The sequence below is a fragment of the Entelurus aequoreus genome, linkage group LG06, assembly GCF_033978785.1.
Source record: "Entelurus aequoreus isolate RoL-2023_Sb linkage group LG06, RoL_Eaeq_v1.1, whole genome shotgun sequence".
Lineage (NCBI taxonomy): Eukaryota > Metazoa > Chordata > Actinopteri > Syngnathiformes > Syngnathidae > Entelurus > Entelurus aequoreus.
The window spans coordinates 74,776,030-74,788,589 of NC_084736.1; the positions used below are offsets into that span (position 1 = coordinate 74,776,030).

General features: G+C 39.4%; 1 protein-coding gene across 5 annotated transcripts in view; it reads right to left on the reverse strand.

The window, feature by feature from the left end:
* The window catches only part of slc4a5a (solute carrier family 4 member 5a), a 123,474-nt gene that overhangs the window by 84,584 nt on the left and 26,330 nt on the right, over nucleotides 1-12,560 (reverse strand). For 4 of the 5 annotated variants that reach the window (XM_062051518.1, XM_062051515.1, XM_062051520.1 and 1 more), the window contains exon 6: nucleotides 9,616-9,671. In XM_062051518.1, the coding sequence (XP_061907502.1) occupies nucleotides 9,616-9,671 (56 nt within the window). Of the gene's footprint in view, nucleotides 1-6,114; nucleotides 6,213-9,615; nucleotides 9,672-12,560 lie in introns of those variants that run through there. The other variant, XM_062051519.1, reaches the window with a different exon arrangement.

Below are 12,560 nucleotides of genomic sequence, written 5' to 3' on the forward strand. Positions count from 1 at the left end.
TTAATATTGAAAACAAATAATCTGTTTCATTATTGTGTCCATAATTGTGCAGCCCTATGATTCAGGATTCAGGGGAAAATGAGGGAAAAAACCTAATTTGCCGTAGCACACATAAACATGTTATATATAATCACAACAACACGCAATAGAGGGGGGGGCGGGGGGGGTTGGGGCCCTGGAGGCCGGCCTGCTGCTATAAAGCGCTACTCAGCCGTCCATCATCCCGAAGGGGAATCAAGCGGTGGTGAAGGCGTGGAGTGGGGGTGGGGTGTGTGTTTGTGTATATGCCCATTGTCTTTGGGTGTAGTGGTGTTGTGTCCATAGGCCCGGGGGCCGTTCTGCATGCAATGCAAGCAAAGTTCGACTTCCATGTGTCGTTGAGGAGGGAGGGAGGTCAAAAGCGTCCATCTTTGAGAGTCCTCGGGGGATGTTTACAGAACAGCCTGCTCCTGTTGTTGCATCAAGGCCATTCGAGGGAGTCAAATCGTAGATTAGGATTTTTGTTTTTCCGCGAGCAGACATTACAATGGCTTGTCTGTTCTATTCGTCCATTTTTCTCTCATATCCAATTTTTCCCTTTCAACAAGCTTTTCCATGATGTGATCCATCTTGCGATTCAGTTCAGAAATCACCCCAGACTGTGATCCCACAGCCCGGCCCAAACCTTCCATTGCGACGAACAGCCTTTGGGCTCCTTCAGTGGCTGCCATCGTCTTACGAATTTTACGATACACCAGAGCAATGCCCAGCCCAATCCGCAGTTACCCCGCAATTATGGTTCCAAATAGGTAGATGTCTTCCACGTCCTCGATGGAAAGGACTGAGAGGCACATGATTCTCCATTTGTCCCAGGAATCTCTCACGTACCCCGCAGCAATGGTTCCATCAGGGCAGCCAGGCTCCCCAGAAGCTCTTTTCCTCGCCGAAAAGATTTTGTCAATTGAGTCGAGAGTCCAGCTAATCAATTCCATGTCTGATGTTTAGATTTGGAGGACAGCGCAAAGAAAGAGGCTTCAAAAAAAGTTTAGACAAGACAAAACAATTCACTTTTTTTTGTAGGATTATTTTTTCTTTAAAAAAACAAAAAAGTAGAACATTTAGAAATTTGATTCAAAAATATGCAAACCGATGTCGGTGTATGCACACTTGCCTGTTTGCATGTAGAGATACTTTTTGGTAACACAATCGATAACATGAGAGTCTTGCCAATAACCCACAGCCTGAATCTATAGAGCCATGTGAGGGCCAAGCCAAGCACGTGGCCCAATCCATGAGATCTATTTTTTTTTTGCCAGCTCAATATTGATACAGACAATGCAGCAAACTCCTTTTTCCACTGTCACATGTGACCTACTACAGGTCTGCAAGTACAATACCAGCACATTCAGCCATCGCAAACACATATATTGTATTTACATTGATCTCTAGCACAGTAATGAATGAAATCTGTTTCAGACCCATGTTTCAACACATGCCTGCACTGCAAAAACTGAAATCTAAGTAAGATTAAATATCTCAAATAAGGGTGATATTTGCTTATTTTCTGTCTGATAAGATAATTCTTCTCACTTAGCAGATTTTATGTTAGAGTGTTTTACTTGTTTTAAGGCAGGGGTGTCCAAGCTTTTTCCACTGAGGGCCGCACACTGAAAAATCAAAGCATGCGGGGGCCATTTTGATATAATTTCATTTTCAAAACCTATACAATATACACTTTTTTTTTTTAACCTTTGGGCCTCCCTCAAGTTAGGTCCTAGGGACCCAGAAGGGTTTCAGTCTTAAAAAAGGTTAAAAATAAGTCATATATTATTTATTTTTTATTAAACGCTTGAATCTGTAATTCAACTTCATATTTGAAGTTCGATCAACCTCAAATATATATATATATATATATATATATATATATATATATATATATATATATATATATATATATATATATATATATATACATATATATATATATATATATATATATATATATATATATATATATGTATATATATATATATATACATGTATATATATATATATATATATATATATATATATATATACATATATATATATATATATATATATTACAAAATCCAATTTTTTGGGGCAAAAATATATAAAATATACAGTATTTTTCCCAAAAATATTTTCAAAGTGGAATATTTGATGTGAAGTAATTGGATCCCTAAATAGGTCAATAATTAATAGCAAAATTTATTTTTTAATTCCAATAAAATTCTTGGGGATCCAAAAGTGCCCCACTCAAAAAGGTCATGCTTTTTTTTGTTGCTTTTTTAATTTTTAATTTTTACAATCAACACTTAAGTCTCTATATCAGCTTCAGATAAAATATAATGTAATTGGTGTAGTATATTCATAATAACAATCAATATAATAATTAGTATTAGTATATAATTAGTATGTACTTTTTTAAAATAATTTTCATATTTTTCATGTTTTTTTATTTGTATTTATGTCCTTTTTGTCCTAAAATCAGTCAATAATTCATAGCAACATTGATTTTGATTCATTATTTTTTGATAAATTATTTAAAAAAAAAAGTTTTATTAGATTTAACAATGCAACTTTTTCTGATTGCATTTCACCGAATTGCTCTTTTATTTAAAAAATGTTTTAGTATTTTTAGAATGATGTGCTGCGGGCCGGTAAAAAATTAGGACACCCCTGTTTTAAGGGCTTTGGTCCTAAATGATCTCATTAAGATATTACAGCTTGTTGCTGAGATTTTATGACCTATATTGAGTAAAACATGCTTGAAACTATTTTTGTCCAAATGTCCAAAACAAACCCAGCAATGGTGCACAGGAAGGTGGGGAAGAAGAGGGGAAAAGGCGGCCAAAATGGTCAAAAGTCCCAATTTTGTCCAAAATACCTCCCCGGGTTTCAGTCCCACGAGTCCCGCCGCCGGCCACACAAGTCCCGGGATGCAAAAAATGTCCAAAACGTACCCAGCAAAGTCCCACGGGAAGTGGGGGAGAAAAGTGAGAAAAGTCGGCAAAAGTCCCCAAAAATGTTCAAAATACCTACCCAGGTTCAAGTCTCACAAGTCCCGCCGCCGGCAGCGCAAGTCCCTGGATGCCCAAAATGTCCATAACACACCCAGCCGAGTCCCAGGGGGAGGGGGGATGAAAGTTGGAAAAGTCGGCCAAAGTCCCAAAAATGTTAAAAATACCTACCCAGGTTTGAGTCCCACATGGAGTGCCACAAGTCTTAAGACTTGTAGTGGTGTTGTGTCCATAGGCCCGGGGGCCTTTCTGCATGCAATGCAAGCAAAGTTCGACTTCCATGTGTCGTTGAGGAGGGAGGGAGGTCAAAAGCGTCCATCTTTGAGAGTCCTCGGGGGATGTTTACAGAACAGCCTGCCCCTGTTGTTGCATCAAGGCCATTCGAGGGAGTCAAATCGTAGATTAGGATTTTTGTTTTTCCGCGAGCAGACATTACAATGGCTTGTCTGTTCCATGCGTCCATGTTGGCTCTCATATCCAATTTTTCCCTTCCAACAAGCTTCTCCATGATGTGATCCATCTTGCGATTCAGTTCAGAAATCGCCCCAGACTGTGATCCCACAGCCCGGCCCAAACCTTCCATTGTCTTAAGACTTGTGACACCCGAACCTGGGTGTGATTTTTGAACATTTTACCAACTTTTCTCACTTTTCTCCCCGCCTTCCCGTGGGACTTTGCTGGGCGTGTTTTGGACATCTTGGGCATCCCGGCCGGCGGCGGGACTTGTGGGACTCGAACCTGTGTAGGTATTTAGAAAATTTTTGGGACTTTTGCCGACTTTTCCAACTTTTATCCCCCCTCCCCGTGGGACTCGGCTGGGTGTGTTATGGACATTTTGGGCATCCCGGGACTTGCGCGGCCATACATAAGATTTTATGTTCGAGTGTTTTACTTGTTTTAATTGTTTTGGTCCTAAATGATCTCAGTAAGATATTACAGCTTGTTGCTGAGATTTGATGACCTATATTGAGTAAAACATGCTTGAAACTAGAATATCAACTGTTGCAAAGCTGTGTCATCAACACTCACAAGTATAAAACTACTTTTTTAAAGTAATAATTTCTTATTTCAAGCATGAAAAAAAAAAATCATGACTTTGACACAATTGTGTCTCATAATTAAAACAGATGACAGCCAAATGGACTTTGCTGTTTTATTTTCAATGAAACAATAGAAAATACGTACTCATATAGTAGTACAGTTGTTATTAGTGAGTATATACTTATTTTAAGGTAGTTTTGGGTTCATTGAGGTTAGCTAATTTTACTTGTTTTGGAAAGTCTTGACAAGCCAAATTTTCTTGTTCTATTGGCAGATAATTTTGCTTATTTCAAATAAAATACCCCTGATTTTTGTATTTTTTAGTCTTGTTTTTGAACACTGACTTTTTGCAGTGTGAGCTTAAAGGCCTACTGAAAGCCACTACTACCGACCACGCAGTCTGATAGTTTATATATTAATGATGAAATCTCAACATTGCAACACATGCCAATACGGCCGGGTTAACTTATAAAGTGCAATTTAAAATTTCCCGCGAAACTTCCGCTTGAAAACGTCGCGGTATGATGACGTATGCGCGTGACGTCACGAGGTCAAGGGAAGTGTTTGGACCCAATTCAAATACCTCTGTTTTCTTCGACAAAATTCCACAGTATTCTGGACATCTGTGTTGGTGAATCTTTTGCAATTTGTTTAATGGACAATGGAGACTGCAAATAAGAAAGTTGTAGGTGCGATCGGTGTATTAGCGGCTGGCTGTAGCAACACCAACACCAGGAGGTTGTGTTGTGTTTTGAGCAAGATAGCAGACGCACTACGGTGAGTACAGCTTTGGCTTCCAAACATTTGATCGCTTGCCCGTACGTGCGTGTCGATATGTGCATGTCACGTACGTAACTTTGGGGAAATATATGTTTCTTGCCGACTCTGATGGCGGCCGGGGTGTGGTCAAAAGCGTACAACGCCCGCCGCCGCATCTAAGTTAGCTTCTATTTTTTTAGCTTCGCCAAGCTGAAAATTATTAACCGTGTATTTACATGTTCATGGTTTAATAGTATTGTTAATCTTCTGTCTATCCTTCCAGTCAGGTTTTTTTTAAATTTAGTTTCTATCTGCATTTGAGCCTGCTATCACGTTAGCTCCGTAGCTAAGTTAGCTTCTATTTTTTTAGCTTCGCCAAGCTGAAAATTATTAACCGTGTATTTACATGTTCATGATTTAATAGTATTGTTGATCTTCTGTCTATCCTTACAGTCAGGGTTTTTTTAAATTTAGTTTCTATCTGCATTTGAGACTGATGCTATCACGTTAGCTCCGTAGCTAAGTTAGCTTCTATTTTTTTAGCTTCGCCAAGCTGAAAATTATTAACCGTGTATTTACATGTTCAGTCACTGTGAATGTCCATTTCGCGTTCTCGACTCTCATTTTCGAGAGGATATAGTATCTGAGGTGGTTTAAAATACAAATCCGTGATCCACAATAGAAAAAGGAGAGTGTGGAATCCAATGAGCCAGCTTGTACCTAAGTTACGGTCAGAGCGAAAAAAGATACACCCCGCACTACACTGTAGTCCTTCACTCTAAAGTTCTTCATCCACAAATCTTTCATCTTTTCGCTCAAATTAATGGGGTAATCGTCGCTTTCTCGGTCCGAATGTCTCGCGCTCCATTGTAAACAAAGCGGAATTGTGAGGAATCCTTTGTCTTGTGACGTCACGCTACTTCCGGTAGGGGGAAGGGTTGTTTTTATCAGATACCAAAAGTTGCGATTTTATCGTCGTCGTTCTATACCAGGGGTCGGCAACCCAAAATGTTGAAAGAGCCATATTGGACCACAAATACAAAAACAAATCTGTCTGGAGCCGCAAAAAATTAAAAGCCATATTACATGTGTCATGAGATATACATTTAATTAAGAGGACTTAAAGGAAACTAAATGACCTCAAATATACCTACAAATGAGGCATAATGATGCAATATGTACATATCGCTAGCCTAAATAGCATGTTAGCATCGATTAGCTTGCAGTCATGCAGTGACCAAATATGTCTGATTAGCACTCCACACAAGTCAATAACATCAACAAAACTCACCTTTGTGCCTTCACGCACAACGTTAACAGCCGGGTGGACAAAATGAGACAGAAAAAGAAGTGGCATAAAACACGTCCTAGAAAGTCGGAGAAAGTTATACATGTAAAAAAACTATACGGTGAGTTCAGGGACCGCCAAAATTAGTAGGACAAAATGGCACTCGCCAAATACTCGAATCAGTGAAGCATGTTTAATACAAACAGTGTGATTTATAACAATTAGATAGGTTTGTGTCATGTTTGTCCTCCTACAGAAACCATACTAAAACAAAAAAATAGATTTTTTTCCCCCTCATCTTTTTCCATTCTTCATACATTTTTGAAAAATCTCCAGAGAGACACTAGGGCGGCGCTAAAGAGCCGCATGCGGCTCTAGAGCCGCGGGTTGCCGACCCCCGTTCTATACTAAATCCTTTCAGCAAAAATATGGCAATATCGCGAAATGATCAAGTATGACACATAGAATGGATCTGCTATTCCCGTTTAAATTTGGTTTGGATGATTGCCTTGTTCTTTTTCAGTTTGTTTGGTTTGAGTGATTGCCTTATTTTTTCAGTTTTTGTTTTGTTTGTTTATTTTTTGTTCAACTTATCTTGCTTGTTTATTCTTTTCATTGATTGTTTGTTCTATTAATTTCTATGAGTGTGTGCACTGGGTAGGGGTACAAACTTGTAGTTTTTAGGCAACAATAACTTTTCTTGTCAACTGGGTCATACATGTCCTGTAGCCTTTTTTACTACTCTAGAGTCTACGCCCCTGGTGGGTGGGTGCGTGTGGGTGTGGGTGCCTGTGTGTGCATATGTGATATATTGTTTTGTATTGATTTGTTGCATTGGATGTTCTAATGCACTACCGGCAAAGAGATACCAAGAAAATGTTTCTTTTGTGCGAAGGGGCAGGAAATATAAGATTTTCTTCATCCTGTTCCTTTTCGACATGGCTGTGTATTGAATGCAGTAAGGTATGTGAGATTGTTGAAATGTTGTTGAAATGTACACATCCAAGTACGAAATAAATAAATAATTGAATTGAATTGAATTGAATTGAATTGAATAAATAAAAAAATGTCATTTCAGTAGGCCTTTAATTGAAATAACAACAGCACACCCTAGCATGTCTAAGCATGTATCACTGGGCTTACGACACATTGGACAAACCCTGCAAATGAGAATGTTATGTATGTGCACATCTCTTCTATCACTAAGGGCAGAAATCTCACTAACTCCCATCCATTCGACATCAATCCAACCCTTCAGTGAGCTACGAGGTGGTAATCTGAACAATAATTCAAAGAGGCAAAGTGGGAAAAAAAAAGCGATATCCTGCCAGGCAGAAAATAGCTATTTTGATGTCGTAAAAAGACATGAAGTGGAAAATAAAAAAGTGAGCCATCAGTTCCAGCTTCACAGTTGTAAAGAAATGTTTAAAGGCTGAATTGTAGAGGGCTAAGGGGTCAGTGCACAGTGGACGAGTGGCCAGTCAATCACATCATTCACATTCAGTTTTACACCTATGGCCAATTTGGGGTTTCAATTGAACCTAACATGTTAAACTGTTGGAGGGCAAACTCCACACATCTGGGCTAAGATCCAAACCTCAACTGGCAATTTCCTGACGGTCATATAATGTAGTCTGAGACAGGCTGTTGCTCCTGACAACTAAAAACATTTCTAGTTTCTATTCGGGCTCCAGTACCCTGGAATGCCCTCCCGGTAACAGTTAGAGATGCTACCTCAGTAGAAGCATTTAAGTCCCATCTTAAAACTCATTTGTATACTCTAGCCTTTAAATAGACCCCCTTTTTACACCAGTTGATCTGCCGTTTCTTTTCTTTTCCGATCTGCCCCCCTCTCCCTTGTGGAAAAGGGGGCACAGGTCCGGTGGCCATAGATGAAGTGCTGGCGGTCCAGAGTCGGGACCCGGGGTGGACCGCTCGGTTGGGGACATCTCTGCGCTGCTGAACCGTCTCCGCTCGGGATGGACTCCTGTTGGCCCCACTATGGACTGGACTCTCACTATGATGTTAGATCCACTATGGACTGGACTCCCACTATTATGTTAGATCCACTATGGACTGGACTCTCACTATTATGTTAGATCCACTATGGACTGGACTCTCACTATTATGTTAGCTCCACTATGGACTGGACTCTCACTATTATGTTTGATCCACTATGGACTGGACTCTCACTATTATGTTAGCTCCACTATGGACTGGACTCTCACTATTATGTTAGATCCACTATGGACTGGACTCTCACACTATTATGTTAGCTCCACTATGGACTGGACTCTCACTATTATGTTAGATCCACTATGGACTGGACTCTCACACTATTATGTTAGATCCACTATGGACTGGACTCTCACTATTATGTTAGCTCCGCTATGGACTGGACTCTCACTATTATGTTAGATCCACTATGGACTGGACTCTCACTATTATGTTAGCTCCACTATGGACTGGACTCTCACTATTATGTTAGATCCACTATGGACTGGACTCTCACTATTATGTTAGATCCACTATGGACTGGACTCTCACTATTATGTTAGATCCACTATGGACTGGACTCTCACTATTATGTTAGATCCACAATGGACTGGACTCTCACTATTATGTTAGCTCCACTATGGACTGGACTCTCACACTATTATGTTGGATCCACTATGGACTGGACTCTCACTATTATGTTAGCTCCACTATGGAATGGACTCTCACTATTATGTTAGATCCACTATGGACTGGACTCTCACTATTAGGTTGGATCAACTATGGACTGGACTCCCACTATTATGTTAGATCCACTATGGACTGGACTCTCACTATTAGGTTAGATCAACTATGGACTGGACTCTCACTATTATGTTAGATCCACTATGGACTGGACTCTCACTATTATGTTAGATCCACTATGGACTGGACTCTCACTATTATGTTAGATCCACTATGGACTGGACTCTCACTATTATGTTAGATCCACAATGGACTGGACTCTCACTATTATGTTAGCTCCACTATGGACTGGACTCTCACTATTATGTTAGCTCCACTATGGACTGGACTCACTATTAGGTTAGATCAACTATGGACTGGACTCTCACTTTTATGTTAGATCCACTATGGACTGGACTCTCACTATTATGTTAGATCCACTATGGACTGGACTCTCACTATTATGTTAGATCCACTATGGACTGGACTCTCACTATTATGTTAGATCCACTATGGACTGGACTTTCACAATATTATGCTAGACCCACTCGACGTCCATTGCATCTGGTCTTCCCTAGAGGGATGGGGGGGTCACCCACATCTGCGGTCCTCTCCAAGGTTTCTCATAGTCATTCACATTGACATCCCACTGGGTTGTGAGTTTTTCCTTGCCCTTATGTGGGATCTGAGCCGAGGATGTCGTCGTGGCTTGTGCAGCCCTTTGAGGCACTTGTGATTTAGGGCTATATAAATAAACATTGATTGATAGGATGGATGGTGTCTTACCTGGTCTGTGCTGGGAGTGTCTGCAATGTCATTCATACTCCGACTCTGAGCATGACCTGTGGTGTGACAAAAACTTCAATATTTAGAATTAATTAGGACTCAACAATGGCAACAGTAAAGCTTGCTTATGTTGAACATTGTGCGAAATAAGCCAAGTCTAAGCTCAACCAGATACATCGAGGGGCTAATCTACGTTTTGAGACTAACGGCCTGGTCTGATAAAGGTTATTAAAATGAATTATTAAAATGACTAAAACTATTTTTTAAAAATGTATCTTGATAGCACACGCAAAACTGATGGACTGAGCCTGTGCGCCGAGGATTGAGTCTGTCAAATGAGCCAAACAGCGAGCGCAATGCTTTGCGTGCTTGCCTTCATGCACGTGTAGAACACATGCAGATTATCAGAATGTGTTGTTGCTTCTAAATGTGACACATATCAAGGTACGTGTCAAACTGTCAGTTATGCTTATTGTGGCAAGAAAGAGGCAAATGGTGCAGACAGAGAGAGAATCACATGTCAACATACAGCAGTGAAGGGATTCATGTGGCCCCTGTGGATCTGCCATGAGAGGAAGAAGTGGGTGGGTTGGGGGCTAAATTTGGGCCCCCGAGTCAGAATAATTGCCCAGGCCTGCAGTAGAGTGTTTACTATCTAAAGGCCTTAGTGGCCACATGCGTGGACAACACATGTTAGCTCTTATTTCCAAAATTGTGTACACTACTGAATTGGGGTCTTATGGCCGCTTATGTGGACACTTATACTGCCATCTGTTGGTGTCAGAAGAGTACAACATACATTGGAATTTGGGAAAAAAAAGTGTAAAAATAAAAATTAGCATGTCACTACACATGAAGTACACGTTTGTGTACTTATGGACTAAGTACATCATGTAAAAAGATGATTTTTAGTTTTCATTCTAATTAGGGTCCAATAAGCCCAAATAGCAAAGAGAAATAAAACAAAGCATGTAAACAAACAGCTTGGGCCTTAAGAGGTTAAAATGTGTTTTGTGGCAATTCCAACTTTGACCACAGCATCAGGGGGGTAAATATTTTGCGATGCAGTCTGCTGAAAATGATGGAAAGTGCCACTCTATATAGCAACTGATTTTTATTTTTTATTTTATTTTTTTTTTTCATAAAGAAATACAATCATGTGTGCTTACGGACTGTATCCCTGCAGACTGTATTGATCTATATTGATATATAATGTATATATTGTGTTTTTTATGTTGATTTAATAAAAAATAATTTTTTTAATTTATTTTTTTTAATTAATTTTTTTTATTTTTTTATTTCTTGCGCGGCCCGGTACCAATCGGTCTGCGGACCGAGGGGGGGGGGGGGGGGGTTTAAAAATGTATTTAATTTTTGTTTTTTTCATAAAGAAATACAATCATGTGTGCTTACGGACTGTATCCCTGCAGACTGTATTGATCTATATTGGTATATAATGTATATATTGTGTTTTTTACGTTGATTTAATAAAAATAAAAATAAAAAATTATTTTTTAAAAAAATTATTATTTCTTACGCGGCCCGGTACCAATCGGTCTACGGACCGGTACCGGGCCACGGCCCAGGGTTTGGGGACCACTGGTTTAGACAGAGCGGGTATTATTTTTGTCACAGATTTAATAAGGGGCGTCATCTCATCAGCAACATCACGCTTTCAGTTTCAAATTACTTGCCTAATTAATGAATTGAAAAGAAAAGGAAACCTTTATTTTTGATTCATTGCCAATATTGTTTTTGTTTGTTTTGTATTATTTTGTAGTTTATTGTCAAAATATACACTCCCATTGTCCACTTAAATATTTCTAAGATATTTCTTTATTCTTAGACAAGGGATTCCCTTCCGTGATTGGTCATTTCTATGGACACAGAAATGACGTCACCTAAAATTCCGTTTACGACACATAGTAATGTCGTAATTCAGCTCTGAGTGTGACACTTAAGATTCAGTCCTACACTTGGCTGAAAGTGTGAGTAAAACGCTTGATAACTAACTTTAAAGTGCAGCTTTCAGCGAAGAATTTCTTTACTCATAAGTCAACTCTTAGCAGACTTCTTGGGAGTAATTCTAAGAAGCTTGATAAATACGGCCCCTGGGCAATTATTTTGACTCGGCGGGCCAAATTTAGAGAAAAAAATGTGTCGGGGGGCCGGTATGTCTGATTTTTAGAAACACTAATACAAAACCTCACAATAATGTCTGATTGAAAGCTAAAAACGTTATGACAGAATTTTACATTTTTATACTGAATGAGACACCCAGAATGTACATGAAAATAAAGAATGTGGGATTTACAATATTAACTATGAAGGATAAAACACTGAATATTGACAACATATGAACGTCACACCCCCTCTCCAGCCACATATTTTACAATCAAGCGAAACGCAACAAAAATGGAACAAACACAGCAAAATATGAACGCAAAGGGTAAAAAACCCCACCTACAATCTGATATATTCTAAGCTTTAGAACTTTGTTGTAAAAACCTTCTTCCGCGTCTGTCCCTGACACCCGCATTTCAGGCTCTGGAAACACTCTGTGGAAACGCTCCCCACCCACACTGCTTGGTGCCTCGTCTGAGCTGCTGTGACTTAGATGACCATAGTAACTAATTTGATGACCATAGAAACCAATTAGATGACCATAGAAACCAATTCGATGACCATAGTAACTAATTCGATGACCATAGTCTGTACAGGCACAGGAGAAGGGCTTTTTTACCCAGAAAAGGTGGTGCAGATTATAATTGTGTGCTGCATGTTCCAAAGTATAGCAAAACATCACAAGTTGGAACATGATGCCATGAATGTGCAGTGACTGTCTCCATGGTAGTTCACAAAAACAAAACTTATTTAACCACTTTTGAACGCATTAATTGTGCACGCCAGATCACTAATAGTACCTGCATTTTTTTGTTTGTTTG